The sequence below is a fragment of the Amia ocellicauda genome, chromosome 1 (assembly GCF_036373705.1).
Source record: "Amia ocellicauda isolate fAmiCal2 chromosome 1, fAmiCal2.hap1, whole genome shotgun sequence".
In the NCBI taxonomy this organism is placed as follows: domain Eukaryota; kingdom Metazoa; phylum Chordata; class Actinopteri; order Amiiformes; family Amiidae; genus Amia; species Amia ocellicauda.
The window spans coordinates 59,397,711-59,413,576 of NC_089850.1; the positions used below are offsets into that span (position 1 = coordinate 59,397,711).

General features: G+C 52.3%; 1 protein-coding gene across 1 annotated transcript in view; it reads left to right on the forward strand.

The window, feature by feature from the left end:
- Window positions 1–15,866, forward strand: part of dscaml1 (Down syndrome cell adhesion molecule like 1) — a 131,485-nt gene that overhangs the window by 85,566 nt on the left and 30,053 nt on the right. Inside the window, exons 7-15 of the mRNA XM_066711480.1 lie at window positions 103–399; window positions 6,248–6,520; window positions 8,082–8,360; window positions 8,694–8,813; window positions 8,958–9,134; window positions 13,421–13,620; window positions 13,920–14,016; window positions 15,352–15,480; window positions 15,644–15,811. Of these exons, the coding sequence (XP_066567577.1) occupies window positions 103–399; window positions 6,248–6,520; window positions 8,082–8,360; window positions 8,694–8,813; window positions 8,958–9,134; window positions 13,421–13,620; window positions 13,920–14,016; window positions 15,352–15,480; window positions 15,644–15,811 (1,740 nt within the window). The remainder of the gene's footprint in view (window positions 1–102; window positions 400–6,247; window positions 6,521–8,081; window positions 8,361–8,693; window positions 8,814–8,957; window positions 9,135–13,420; window positions 13,621–13,919; window positions 14,017–15,351; window positions 15,481–15,643; window positions 15,812–15,866) is intronic.

Consider the following 15,866-nt stretch of genomic DNA (forward strand, 5'->3'; position numbering starts at 1 on the left):
AGAGAGGGAGACAGAGAGGGAGATGAGGGGAGAAGGAGATTGGGGGAAGCCGGCGATGAAGGGGTGTCCTGCACATCGCTGACTTCCCCCCTCTCTCCCCAGACGGTACGCCCCGCATCGTGTCCTCCTTCAGCGAGCGTGTTGTGGCCCCCGGGGAGGAGTTCTCCCTGATGTGCGGGGCCAAGGGCGCCCCCCCGCCCACCGTCACCTGGACCCTGGACGACGAGCCCATCGCCCGCGACAGCAGCCACCGCAGCAACCAGTACACCCTGTCGGACGGCAGCACCGTGAGCCATATGAACGTCAGCGGGCCGCAGATCCGGGACGGGGGGGTGTACCGCTGCTCCGCCCGCAACTCCGCCGGTAGCGCCGAATACCAAGCGCGCATAAACGTAAGAGGTGCCTGTCTACTTTTCAATATCAGAATAGGAAACGGAAAAATGCCCTGTCCTCACCTCTGACCTCCATCTGCCTGTCTCTCTCTCTCTCTCTCTCTGTCTCTCTCTCTGTTGTCTTTGGAAATCTATCTCCCTCTCTCAGTTTTTTCTTTGTATATCATCACTCTTCCTCTCTCCATTGAAACTCCCCAGCTCTCCTCTCCTTCTCTCCATCTCAGCTTTCAATTTCTGTCCCTCTCTGTTTTTTTGTGTTCGTACTCTATCGCTTGATCGCTTGCTCTCTCTCTTTTTTGTCCACTGCCATTGAAGCTCCACATTCTCTCTATCTCTCTCTCATCTCTTAATTCTCTGTCTTTCTCTGTCTCTCGGTTCAATCTGGACTGCTCTCTTCCCTTTCCCTCTCCATCTGTTTCTGTCCATTTAATCTCTACCTGTCCTCCTGCCTCTCACTGGAGGTCTCTATGCTCTCGCTTTCTCTCTTTCTCTATATCTCTCTCTCTGTAATGACAGTACAGTACAGTCAGTGACTCTACAGCAGCAGTACAGTACAGTCAGTGACTCTACAGCAGCAGTACAGTACAGTCAGTGACTCTACAGCAGTACAGTACAGTACAGTCAGTGACTACAGCAGTACAGTACAGTCAGTGACTCTACAGAATTACAGTACAGTACAGTCAGTGACTATAGCAGTACAGTACAGTCAGTGACTATAGCAGTACAGTACAGTACAGTCAGTGACTACAGCAGCAGTACAGTACAGTCAGTGACTCTATAGCGGTACAGTACAGTACAGTCATGACTCTACAGCCTTACAGTACAGTACAGTCAGTGACTACAGCAGTACAGTACAGTCAGTGACTCTACAGCAGCAGTACAGTACAGTACAGTCAGTGACTACAGCAGTACAGTACAGTACAGTCAGAGACTACAGCAACAGTACAGTACAGTCAGTGACTATAGCAGTACAGTACAGTACAGTCAGTGACTCTACAGCAGCAGTACAGTACAGTCAGTGACTCTACAGCAGTACAGTACAGTACAGTCAGTGACTACAGCAGTACAGTACAGTCAGTGACTCTACAGAATTACAGTACAGTACAGTCAGTGACTATAGCAGTACAGTACAGTCAGTGACTATAGCAGTACAGTACAGTACAGTCAGTGACTACAGCAGCAGTACAGTACAGTCAGTGACTCTATAGCGGTACAGTACAGTACAGTCATGACTCTACAGCCGTACAGTACAGTACAGTCAGTGACTACAGCAGTACAGTACAGTCAGTGACTCTACAGCAGCAGTACAGTACAGTACAGTCAGTGACTACAGCAGTACAGTACAGTACAGTCAGAGACTACAGCAACAGTACAGTACAGTCAGTGACTATAGCAGTACAGTACAGTACAGTCAGTGACTCTACAGCAGCAGTACAGTACAGTCAGTGACTCTACAGCAGCAGTACAGTACAGTCAGTGACTCTACAGCAGTACAGTACAGTACAGTCAGTGACTACAGCAGTACAGTACAGTCAGTGACTCTACAGCAGCAGTACAGTACAGTCAGTGACTTTACAGCAGTATAGTACAGTACAGTCAGTGACTCTACAGCAGCAGTACAGTACAGTCAGTGACTCTACAGCAGCAGTACAGTACAGTCAGTGAATCTACAGCAGTACAGTACAGTACAGTCAGTGACTACAGCCGTACAGTACAGTACAGTCAGTGACTACAGCAGTACAGTACAGTCAGTGACTCTTCAGCAGCAGTACAGTACAGTCAGTGACTCTACAGCAGTACAGTACAGTACAGTCAGTGACTACAGCCGTACAGTACAGTACAGTCAGTGACTACAGCAGTACAGTACAGTACAGTCAGTGACTCTTCAGCAGCAGTATAGTACAGTACAGTCAGTGACTCTACAGCAGCAGTACAGTACAGTCAGTGACTACAGCAGTACAGTACAGTACAGTCAGTGACTACAGTACAGTACAGTCAGTGACTCTTCAGCAGCAGTATAGTACAGTACAGTCAGTGACTCTACAGCAGCAGTACAGTACAGTCAGTGACTACAGCAGTACAGTACAGTACAGTCAGTGACTACAGCAGTACAGTACAGTCAGTGACTACAGCAGTACAGTACAGTACAGTCAGTGACTCTACAGCAGCAGTACAGTACAGTCAGTGACTCTACAGCAGTACAGTACAGTACAGTCAGAGACTCTACAGCAGTACAGTACAGTACAGTCAGTGACTCTACAGCAGCAGTACAGTACAGTCAGTGACTCTTCAGCAGCAGTACAGTACAGTACAGTCAGTGACTACAGCAGTACAGTACAGTCAGAGACTACAGCAGTACAGTACAGTACAGTCAGTGACTACAGCAGCAGTACAGTACAGTCAGTGACTCTACAGCAGCAGTACAGTACAGTCAGTGACTCTACAGCAGTACAGTACAGTACAGTCAGTGACTCTACAGCAGCAGTACAGTACAGTACAGTCAGTGACTACAGCAGTACAGTACAGTACAGTCAGTGACTCTACAGCAGCAGTACAGTACAGTACAGTCAGTGACTCTACAGCAGTACAGTACAGTACAGTCAGTGACTCTTCAGCAGCAGTACAGTACAGTCAGTGACTCTACAGCAGTACAGTACAGTACAGTACAGTCAGTGACTACAGCAGTACAGTACAGTCCAGTCAGTGACTCTACAGCAGCAGTACAGTACAGTCAGTGACTCTACAGCAGCAGTACAGTACAGTCAGTGACTACAGCAGTACAGTACAGTACAGTCAGTGACTCTACAGCAGCAGTACAGTACAGTCAGTGACTCTACAGCAGCAGTACAGTACAGTCCAGTCAGTGATTCTCTAGCAGCAGTACAGTACAGTCAGTGACTCTACAGCAGTACAGTACAGTACAGTCAGTGACTCTACAGCAGCAGTACAGTACAGTACAGTCAGTGACTACAGCAGTACAGTACAGTACAGTCAGTGACTCTACAGCAGTACAGTACAGTACAGTACAGTCAGTGACTACAGCAGTACAGTACAGTACAGTGACTCTACAGCAGCAGTACAGTACAGTCAGTGACTCTACAGCAGTACAGTACAGTACAGTCAGTGACTCTACAGCAGCAGTACAGTACAGTACAGTCAGTGACTCTACAGCAGTACAGTACAGTACAGTCAGTGACTCTTCAGCAGCAGTACAGTACAGTCAGTGACTCTACAGCAGTACAGTACAGTACAGTCAGTGACTCTACAGCAGCAGTACAGTACAGTACAGTCAGTGACTCTACAGCAGTACAGTACAGTACAGTCAGTGACTCTTCAGCAGCAGTACAGTACAGTCAGTGACTCTACAGCAGTACAGTACAGTACAGTCAGTGACTCTTCAGCAGCAGTACAGTACAGTCAGTGACTCTACAGCAGTACAGTACAGTACAGTACAGTCAGTGACTACAGCAGTACAGTACAGTCCAGTCAGTGATTCTCTAGCAGCAGTACAGTACAGTCAGTGACTCTACAGCAGCAGTACAGTACAGTCAGTGACTACAGCAGCAGTACAGTACAGTCCAGTTGTTGCTTCCACAATTACCCCTCGGCCTCTTGTGAGTCCCTTTGCATCAAAGCCTCTGCCGGATGACTCATTATTATAAATAGGACTAATTAGGTTTCCAGCTATCCACAAGAAGTCTAAGAAACTGCATCCAATCTGACAAATAATTACAGAGGTCTGGTTGAGCTCAGAGTTAGTTCCATAACTGAACTAAGTGAGCGAGATCAGTGGGAACAGAAACTGTGGCCCCTGGGTGCACAGCCTTTGGGGACAGGCCTCAGAGTGATGAATTGTGTTATTTATTTGTTGGTCTCCTGCCTCAACCCAAGGCGCCCTGCACTCGCAGATTGCACAGCGCAAAAGTGTGAACGCACAATAAGAGACCAGGCAGGGACCGTTCTGTGAACTGTACTTGATCTTTCTTTGAGTTCAAAGGTAATATAACATGTCAGGGCAGCGTGTAATCGGACCGTGCGACAAAGACACGTAACTCTGTGTCTGTTTGGTTAGCGGATGTGTTCAGGGGTTGGGGTGGGAGCAGGGGGTGGAGAAACACCGCAACAGACAGCAGAGCCCAGGGAGAGCTGTGCTAGGGGAAGGAATGTGCGTTTTGGTGAGTGTGGCTTTGTGAGTGTGTTTTGTTGGTCTTTGTGTGTGTTTGTGTGTGCTTGTCTGCCTACAAGTGTGAGTATGCCTGTGTATATATGAGTGCTTGTGTGTATGCGTATGCGTGTGTGTATATAAGTGTATGTGCGTTTGTTTGAATGTCTGCGTGTGTGTGTGTGTGTATATGTGAGTGTGTGTGTCTCTGTCGAGGCATGTCATTATGCGTGACAGCATGTGTGTGCGCTGGTGTGCGTGTCGCTGTGCGTGCCGGGGCTGGGCTGGGCTGGGCTGGGCTGGGCTGGGCCGGGCTGTCAGCCAGGCTGAGTGTCAGTGCCAGTGACAGCCACAATGCTCCGCCTGTCAGAGCGATGCCAGGGAGACGGGCAGACAGGCAGCGCTCTGACAGCCCAGCACTATCGCTGGCCGCCGCCGGCAACGCCAGCCCAGACTCCCCTTCAGTCAGACTGTCTGCGTCCGTCCCGCTCTGCGTCTCCGCCTCTGTCTCCCGGCTCCGTCCTGACACGTCCTATTGCCTGTGCTGCTGCAGGAGCTTTTTGTTTTTTTGCCAAAACGCTTTCGACAAATTAGTGTCATCGCCGTTGCGGATGACATGCTGTCCCCCCTGTCAGGCCGCCTCTGTCAGCGCTCTCCAACTGCAGCTCTGGTCCCGCCGAGCCGCGCTGCGCACTGCGCTGCCAGGAGCTGCACCGCAGACACATGCTAAGCAGGGCTGGTCACCGGGGGTCTGAGCAGGTGTGGTGCGGTTCAGCCCGCTGTGCACCACTCCCAGCTCTGGGACAGGGTGCATTGTGGGTAGATGTACAGGGGCCCCTCACTGTAAAACCCCATCAGTGTGGGCAAGATCTAACTCCACAGAGCTCAGAGGACCTGAGTGAGATGGCAATCTGTAGACATCAGGGACCAGTATTCTGTGTCCTTCGTTTCTCTTCTCCTCTGTGTGCTCGCTAGTTTCTCTCTCCCTCGCTCGCTTTTCTTTCTACTTCTCTTTTGCTCTCTGTCCCTCTCTTGGTCTCTCTGATCTGTCTCTGTCCCTCTGTCTGTCTCTCTCTGTCTCTGATCTGTCTCTCTGTTCAGTAACCAAACTGCAGTCTTGTGTGCAAGAGCCCGATGGCCCACCGTCTTACAGAAGCCACAGCCCCCAACTCTCGCTAACGTCCAGAGGCCTTTCTTGTCCCCCAACAAACCCCTGTTCAGTGCTGCCGATCCTCACCTTTAAACCAATCTGAGGGGCCACAGCCCTGAGAGGACCCTAGCCTATCTCTCGCTCTCTCTCTCTCAGGCGGGGTTCTCTCAGTGTGTGAGCGAGCCTCTCTCCCAGCACAGAGTCCGAACCAGATCTAACCCCCTAGAGCCACAGTTGTACCGAGTCCAGCGCAGTGAGGGTGTGGCCTAGAGTCCCGCCCCGGCCAAACAGAGCCAGCACACACCTGCCCCCCCACCCTCACGCTGCACAGACAGATAGGAGACAGGGCATTCTAACCTCCCTCTCCCCCCTTCCCCTGACCCCTTCCTCCCCTTCCCCTCCGTTTCTACTTCTCCCAACCTCTCCTTCCTTCACTCTCCCTCTGCCTCTGCCCCTCTTCCTAACCTCCCACCCTTCCCTTCCTCCTCCCCAATTCCTTGCCTCTCTTCCCTATCTCCCCGCTCCCTCCCTCTCTCTCTCCAGGTCCGCCCAGTATCAGAGGAATGCGCAACATCACGGCCGTGGCCGGGCGGGACACCTTCATCAACTGCCGGGTGATCGGCTACCCCTACTACTCCATCAAATGGTACAAGGACCAGCTGCTGCTGCCGGACAACCACCGGCAAGTTGTGTACGAGAACGGCACTCTGAAGCTGTGCGACGTGCAGAAGGGCATGGACGAGGGCGAGTACATGTGCGGCGTCCTGATCCAGCCCAAGTTCTCCATCCACCAGAGCGTCCATGTCACCGTCAAGGGTGAGCCCAGGGCCCGTGTCCCAGCCACGCCACGCCACCTCACTCAACACCACACAGCACCACCCAACACCACACCACGCCACTCAACACCACACAGCCCACCCAACACCACACCACACCGCTCAACCACCCAACACCACGCCACACCACTCAACACCAGCACCACACAGCACCAGGTCACTGAATGCCACACAGTGCCACGTCACACCACTCAACACCAGCACCACGTCACGTCACACCACGCCACACCACTCAACACCACTCAGTGCCACATAGTGCCACTTCACACCACCAGCACTTAACATCACACAACACCACACAGTGCCACATCACTAAACTCCACCCAAGGCCACCCACCACCACCCAACGCCACATAGTGCCACTTCACACCACTCAATGCCACACAGTGCCACACAGCACCATATAATGCCACACCATACCACACAATGGCACACGCCAAGCCACACCACTCAACGCAACACAGCAACACCACGCAGTGCCAGGAAGCATCTCACAAATCCCCCCACACACACTGACACACTTGAACAAGTTCAGGTTATCGCTCATCTATTTTTAAAGAAGAAAGAAAAACAATGAATTGTACAACACGAACAAGAGTGAGGAAAACAATCCCACCCACACTGCCCCACTCCCAGGAGAGCGTGTGTGAGTGTGTGTGTATCAGTCAGGCAGTGTCATTGTGTGTGTGTGTGTGTGTGTTGGTTTGTATGAGTGTGATTATGTGTGTGTCGGTCACTGTGTGTGTGTGTGTCACCCAGTATGTGTGTGTGTGTGTGTGTGTGTGTCAGTCAGTGTCTGTGTCTCCCAGGCTGTGTGCTGGTGGCGTTGTGTGTTGGAGTTCTAATTAGATGAATTATAACGAGGCCCAGATTAATCCCCCAGATGTCTGGTGGAGCTCTCAGCCCCCCCCACTCCTGCCAGAGCCGTGCCTCACTGCTGCCATGGAAACACCATTATTGCGGCTGCCAATTCCCCCCTAATTAGGAGAATTATGAATGGGGTGATTGGGGGGGGGGGGCAGGCCAGTCGGCGCAGTCAGGCCTGGTGAGGTGGGGGGGGCAGAGGAGCCACATGCTCCGCAGTCTCTGCCAATCCAGGTTTTATCAGCCGCGGGAGAGCAAGAGTCTGTAGCAGCATCTGGACTGCGGCCTGGTCAATATACAGGAGCCTGGACCTGTGTCACACGGCCCGGCCATGGCTGTGCGTGTGCGTGTGCATGTGCTTGTCGGTGAATCTCCTGTTAACACTCTCTCTCCTGCCACTGTTTCCATGCCCTCTCTCTCTCTCTTTCACCTTCATCCCTTCTTCGCTGCCCCTTTCTTCCTTCCTTTCCCTCTCTCTTCCCCATTTCTCTCTCTCCTCTTTCTCTTTCCTCTCCCTCTGTACCTATTCCTATCACCCCTTCCTCCCTCCCTCTCTGTCCCTCCACCCTCTCTCTCCCTCCCTCCTCTCCTCCCTCCTCCCCTCTGTCCCTCCCTCTCCCTTCTCCTCCCCTCTCTCCCTCCCCCTCCCTCCTCTCTCTCCCTCCCTCTCCCTGCAGTTCCTCCCCTGATCCAGCCCTTCGAGTTCCCCCCGGCCTCCATCGGGCAGCTTCTGTACATCCCCTGTGTGGTGTCCTCGGGAGACATGCCCATCCGCATCACCTGGCGCAAGGACGGCCAGGTCATCGTGTCGGGGTCGGGGGTCACCATCGAGACCAAGGAGTTCATGAGTTCCCTGCAGATCTCCAGCGTGTCGCTCAAGCACAACGGCAACTACACGTGCATCGCCAGCAACGACGCAGCCACCGTCAGCCGGGAGAGGCAGCTCATAGTGCGGGGTGAGAGGGAGGGAGCAGGGGAGAGGGAGAGGGAGAGGAGGGAGAGAGTAGGGGAGTGGGAGGGAGGGAGGGAGGGAGAGAGTAGGGGAGTGGGAGGGAGGGAGGGAGAGAGCAGGGGAGAGGGAGGGGAGCAAAGCAGGATGGGGTGGAAGGGTGGGGAGGGAGAGGGGTAGTAGAGGGAGTGAAAAAGGGGCAGAGAGGATTGGAGGACTGCAGGAGAAGAGGAAGGGAAGGAAGGGTTTGTAGCGGTGGGTCAGTGGGAGAAACCAGTCAGGAAATGGGGGGAGTAGCATTACTGCCTCATCAAATCTAACTGCCTGTGTGTGTCCGCAGTGCCCCCCCGCTTCGTGGTGCAGCCCAACAACCAGGACGGGATCTACGGCAAGGCCGGTGTGCTGAACTGCTCGGTGGACGGGTACCCACCGCCCCAGGTCATGTGGAAACACGCCAAAGGTGACACTCCTTCGCCGGCCTGCACTTCACTCACTCACTCCCTCTGTCAGAGTTCAGCCTGCAAGATAACACTAATACCTCTCTCTCCCTTCTCTCCCTCTCTCCTCTCTCTTCCCTCCTCTTCCCTCTCTGTCCATCTCCCAGGCAGTGGGAACCCCCAGCAGTACCACCCCGTGCCCCTGACCGGCCGCATCCAGATCCTGGCCAACGGCTCCCTGCTGATCCGCCACGTGCTGGAGGAGGACATCGGCTACTACCTGTGCCAGGCCAGCAATGGCGTGGGCACCGACATCAGCAAGAGCATGTTCCTGACCGTCAAGAGTGAGTGAGCGAGCGAGCGAGTGCCGACCAGCACCCTGCGGCACCTTGTGGCACACTATGGCTCACTACGGCACCCTGCGGCACACTGCGGCTCACTGCAACACACTGCAGCACGCGGTACATTGCGACTGTGGTCTACGCTGCCGCTGAGTTACACCCTAATCTACTCTATAAGCTGCAGTACTGAACACACTGAGCTAGACAACTGAAACCACACTGCGCCGTCCTGCTCTACCCCGCTGAACACCCTGTCCCTCAACACTGACTGCTCAACACACTGATCCACACACTGAACACCACACTGGTCAACACTGCACCAGAACAAGAACCAGAACACTCGGCTCAACACCACACAACACAGCCGTGGGGTGATGGGAGGAGAAAGGGGAGCTACAGTCAGTCAGGGGAGGAAGAGGGGAGGGGAGGACCGCAAGGGAGGAGAGAGGGAGAGAGGGAGCGGGCAGGGCGGGTCGATACGGTCTCACTCCATGATGGATGGCAGGTCTCCGGGGCCCTCCTCCCCGACACTATCAAAAAACACTTTGTCCTGAATGATCTACAGCAATCAATCCTGCCGCCACGCTGCCGCCGCTCTCACACGCATGTCGACACGGCGCACACGGAAAGGTCACCTAATCTGCGCCGAGTAACAAGGTTTAGGAAAAAGCGAGCGAGCGAGAGAGTGTTGATTCAGAAGAGCTGAAAAGCCTTTCACTTTGCACTGTAAATGATCCTGTCCCCAGTGAATCCTTACAACACACACACACAGCCACTGACACACACACACACACAGCTACTGACACACACACACACACTTACACTGACACACACACACACACAGCTACTGACACACACACTCACACTTACACTGACACACACACACACACACACAGCCACTGACACACACACTCACACTTACACTGACACACACACACACACAGCTACTGACACACACACTCACACTTACACTGACACACACACTCACACTTACACTGACACACACACACACACACAGCTACTGACACACACTCACACTTACACTGACACACACACACACACAGCTACTGACACACACACTTACACTGACACACACACACACACAGCTACTGACACACACACACACACACACAGCCACTGACACACACACTCACACTTACACTGACACACACACTCACACTTACACTGACACACACACAGCTACTGACACACACACTTACACTGACACACACACACACACACAGCTACTGACACACACACACACACTTACACTGACACACACACTCACACTTACACTGACACACACACACACACAGCTACTGACACACACACTCACACTTACACTGACACACACACACACACACAGCTACTGACACACACACACACACACACACACAGCTACTGACACACACACTCACACTTACACTGACACATACACACACACAGCTACTGACACACACACACACAGCTACTGACACACACACACACACACACACACACACACACAGCTACTGACACACACACACACACACACACACACAGCTACTGACACACACTCACACTTACACTGACACACACACAGCTACTGACACACACACTCACACTTACACTGACACACACACACAGCTACTGACACACACACACACAGCTACTGACACACACACTCACACTTACACTGACACACACACACACACAGCTACTGACACACACACACACACACACACTTACACTGACACACACACACACACAGCTACTGACACACACTCACACTTACACTGACACACACACACACACACAGCTACTGACACACACACACACTTACACTGACACACACACACACAGCTACTGACACACACACTCACACTTACACTGACACACACACACACACACACAGCTACTGACACACACACTCACACTTACACTGACACACACACACACACAGCTACTGACACACACACTCACACTTACACTGACACACACACACACACTTACACTGACACACACACACACACACAGCCACTGACACACACACTCACACTTACACTGACACACACTCACACTTACACTGACACACACACTCACACTTACACTGACACACACACACACACACAGCTACTGACACACACACACACACACACACAGCTACTGACACACACACTCACACTTACACTGACACACACACACACAGCTACTGACACACACACACACACACACACAGCTACTGACACACACACACACACACACAGCTACTGACACACACACACACACACAGCTACTGACACACACACTCACACTTACACTGACACACACACAGCTACTGACACACACACTCACACTTACACTGACACACACACACACACAGCTACTGACACACACACACACAGCTACTGACACACACACTCACACTTACACTGACACACACACACACAGCTACTGACACACACACACACACACACACACTTACACTGACACACACACACACAGCTACTGACACACACACACACACACAGCTACTGACACACACTCACACTTACACTGACACACACACAGCTACTGACACACACACTCACACTTACACTGACACACACACACACACACACAGCTACTGACACACACACACTTACACTGACACACACACACACAGCTACTGACACACACACTCACACTTACACTGACACACACACACACACACACACAGCTACTGACACACACACTCACACTTACACTGACACACACACACACACAGCTACTGACACACACACTCACACTTACACTGACACACACACACAGCCACTGACACACACACACACACACAGCTACTGACACACACACACACACACACACACAGCTACTGACACACACACTCACACTTACACTGACACACACACACACACACACTTACACTGACACACACACTCACACTTACACTGACACACACACACACACACACAGCTACTGACACACACACACTTACACTGACACACACACACACTTACACTGACACACACACTCACACTTACACTGACACACACACACACAGCTACTGACACACACTTACACTGACACACACACACACAGCTACTGACACACACTTACACTGACACACACACACACACACACAGCTACTGACACACACACTCACACTTACACTGACACACACACACACACTTACACTGACACACACACACACAGCTACTGACACACACACACACACACAGCAGATGATCTGGCCCGGGCTCTGTGTCTCAGTCAGGGTCGGGTTGCCTATATGAAGGACAGGAGGGACAGAACCGCCGGGCTGTCAGAACCGCAGACCCACAGTGGAGCAGGACCCCAGGCCCGGACCCCGAGAGAGAGCAGAGAGGAGTTGCCGGGCCTCTGGGGCTCCGTCACTCTCTCGCGCGTCTTTCCACTCCTCCGCCGCTCACACTGTCCTCCTTCCCTCTCCCTCTCCCTCTCCCTCTCCTTCATTCTCTCTCTCTCTCTCTCTCTCTCTCTCGGGCGGGCGAGGGGGGCGGTCACAGCCTGTGTTAGTGTTATTGATTGAAGCGTTCCTCTGCTCTGCCTCCCTGAATTGTCTGCGCTTCACGCGGGAGACCTGGGGGAGAGAGGGAAATGAATTAATGATGAAAACAAAACAGCGGAACCCCCCTCAGATCGATGAGTGTGTGTGTCTGTGAGAGAGAGAGAGAGAGAGATGAGCGGAGGGGAGGACAGTGGGGGGGGGGGGGGCTGTCTTGTTTACCTGGGAGAGATTGAAAGTGATTTAAAGGAGAGAGAGAGAGAGAAAGAGAGAGGGTTGGAGGGGGAGTCGCCCGATACAATACACACGAGCTGAAACACATCGAGCACGGGACATGGATCGACACACAAATACACACACATACTGACACACTGACACACACACACACACACTCATACACAAACTGATATACTGACACACAAAAACACACTTATATACTGACACACTGACACACACACTGATATACTGACACACACAAACACACTTATATACTGACACACTGACACACACACTGATATACTGACACACACAAACACACTGATATACTGACACACTGACACACACAAACACTGATACACTGACACACACACACAAACAGCCTCAGAAACACACTGATAAACTGACACACACACACACACGCACACACACATACACACACACTTACATGTCAAGAGGAAAACAGCACCCCGTTTCTGTGACACTCAAATGACCTGACTCTCCTCCCCCTCTCTCCCTCCCCCGCCCCCCCCTCTCCCTCGCTCCACAGTCCCGGCCATGATCACCTCGCACCCCAACACCACCATGGCCATTAAGGGGCAGCAGAAGGAGCTGAACTGCACGGCGCGCGGCGAGCGGCCCATCATCATCCGCTGGGAGAAGGGAGACACGGTCATCGACACCGACCGCAACGCCCGCTACTCCATCACCACCAAGGACCAGGCAGACGAGGTCATCTCCACACTGAAGGTCAGGGTCATGGCCGGGGAGGGAGAGAGGGACAGGGAGAGATAGGGGGAGGGAGAGGGAGGGAGAGAGGACAGGAAGAGGGAAAGAGGGAGAGAAGGGGGTGAGAGAGAGGGAGGGAGGGAGAGGAACAGGGAGAGAGGGACAGGGGGAGGGAGAGGGAGACAGGAGAATACGGAGGTGAGGAGCGACAGAGGACAGGGAGGACGGAGGGGAGGGGGTGATGGTTACAGTTTACAGATGGTGATGGTCTTCTCCGTATCTCAGTTCCTCTAACCCTCCTCTCCTCCTCTCTCCTGCAGCTGAAACCGGCCGAGCGCGGCGACTCTGTCTTCTTCTCCTGCCACGCCATCAACTCCTACGGCGAGGACCGCGGCCTGATCCAGCTCACTGTGCAAGGTACCAGCGCCGGGCCCACACGGCACCCCCCCACTGACACTATCCCCTCTGTTTGTCTCTTCCACGACTCAGACCAGAGGAAAACTCGGCCTTCAAATAAAATACAGTAAATGGTTATTATCTCATATTTCACAAGAGACTCATTTGTAGACTTCGCAGGAGTTGTGTTTGTGTGGCAGGTATGCAGTGTGTAAAAATAAGTCTCTTTATTTCACCGGACAGGCGGAATAAAGGTCAAATAAAGTGGTGAAGTCCAAATTCATTTACCAATGTACACATTCAGATTAGTTATATGATTGTTTTTCACAAACAGAACTCTACCGCTCTGAGTTTTGTGATGTCACTGTCACACAGGTGTGATGTGGACGCTCGATGTTGAAGAGTTGTAAACCTGACGCAAACGAGTCGCACGTGTCAGGATGACTTGCGCTCAACTAGAGCAGCTACACTTGGGTGGTTTAAAGAACTAGTCGAGCCTTTGATAGATATCGAATTCTGGGCGTTCCTGCGAAAACACGCCAAACGGTGGATATAAGCGAGGAGCACCAGTTATTCAAATGAGACGCACCAAAGCTGCCCACCTCAGTGACACTTACAATCATGTCAGTTAGTTAAGAGCCGCGCAAAACCGGCTCAATCAGCAGCCCTTTCAGAGGAGACGTGCCTCACCTGTGAACTCGTTGTGCTTTTTTGAGAAGAATGCAGAACTGATTCCCTATAAGCCTGAGTTAAACCCTAAACAAACCCTCTCCATGTCAGGTTTCACAGCCTGTGTGACAATAGACTGACGTGTGCAATCCTCCCAGTTATTCTGCACAAGTTATAGACAGGAAACACACCCACTCTGAGAACGGCCATTGATTAGCCAGTCACACTTAATGTCTCAAATACTTATTTCCCTCATTAACATTCAAATCAATTTATAACTTTTTTGAAATGTGTTTTTCTGGATTTTTTTGTTGTTATTCTGTCTCTCACTGTTAAAATACACCTACCATTAAAATTATAGACTGATCATTTCTTTGTCAGTGGGCAAACGTACAAAATCAGCAGGGGATCAAATACTTTTTTCCCTCACTGTATGTCCAGCTCATTTTATGTACCAGAAATCAGAGATCGAGAAATCGGCCATGACGTCATGGGGTTGTAACTCCGGAGCTGCTTTGCTGGAAGTCAATGGGGAAAATCAGAAAAGTCACAACAATCATTAAAGAACATTTTATGCACGTTCTGCCCCGTCACCCTATTTTTCCGAAAGAACCATTTCTCGACCGCCCTCGGTGCTGTATTCCACATCTTCACTGCCTCCCTCTCCTTCTCCGCCCCCTCCCTCAGAGCCGCCGGACCCCCCGGAGCTGGAGGTGCGTGAGGTCAAGGCTCGCAGCATGAACCTGCGCTGGACTCAGCGCTTCGACGGAAACAGCATCATCACCAGCTTCGACATCGAGTACAAGAACAAGTCCGGTACGCCCACCCGACACGCTGCTCTGTGTCAACACATGCCATGGTGTCACGGCTGCTAACGCCCTCTTTCCTCCTCTCTCCACCACCCCTCTCCTTCCCTCTCTCTCCCTTTCTCCCACTCCCCTCATTCCTCTCTCTCTCTCCCTCCCTCTCTCCGGCACAGACTCGTGGGAGTTCAAGCACACCACGCGCAACATCTCTCCCACCATCAACCAGGCCAACATCGTGGAGCTGCACCCGGCGCGCGTCTACAGCATTCGCATGTACTCCTTCAACAAGATCGGCCGCAGCGAGGCCAGCAAGGAGCTCACCATCAGCACGGAGGAGGCGGGTAGGACACTCTGACACACTGAGAGACTGACACACTGAGACATTCACACACTGAG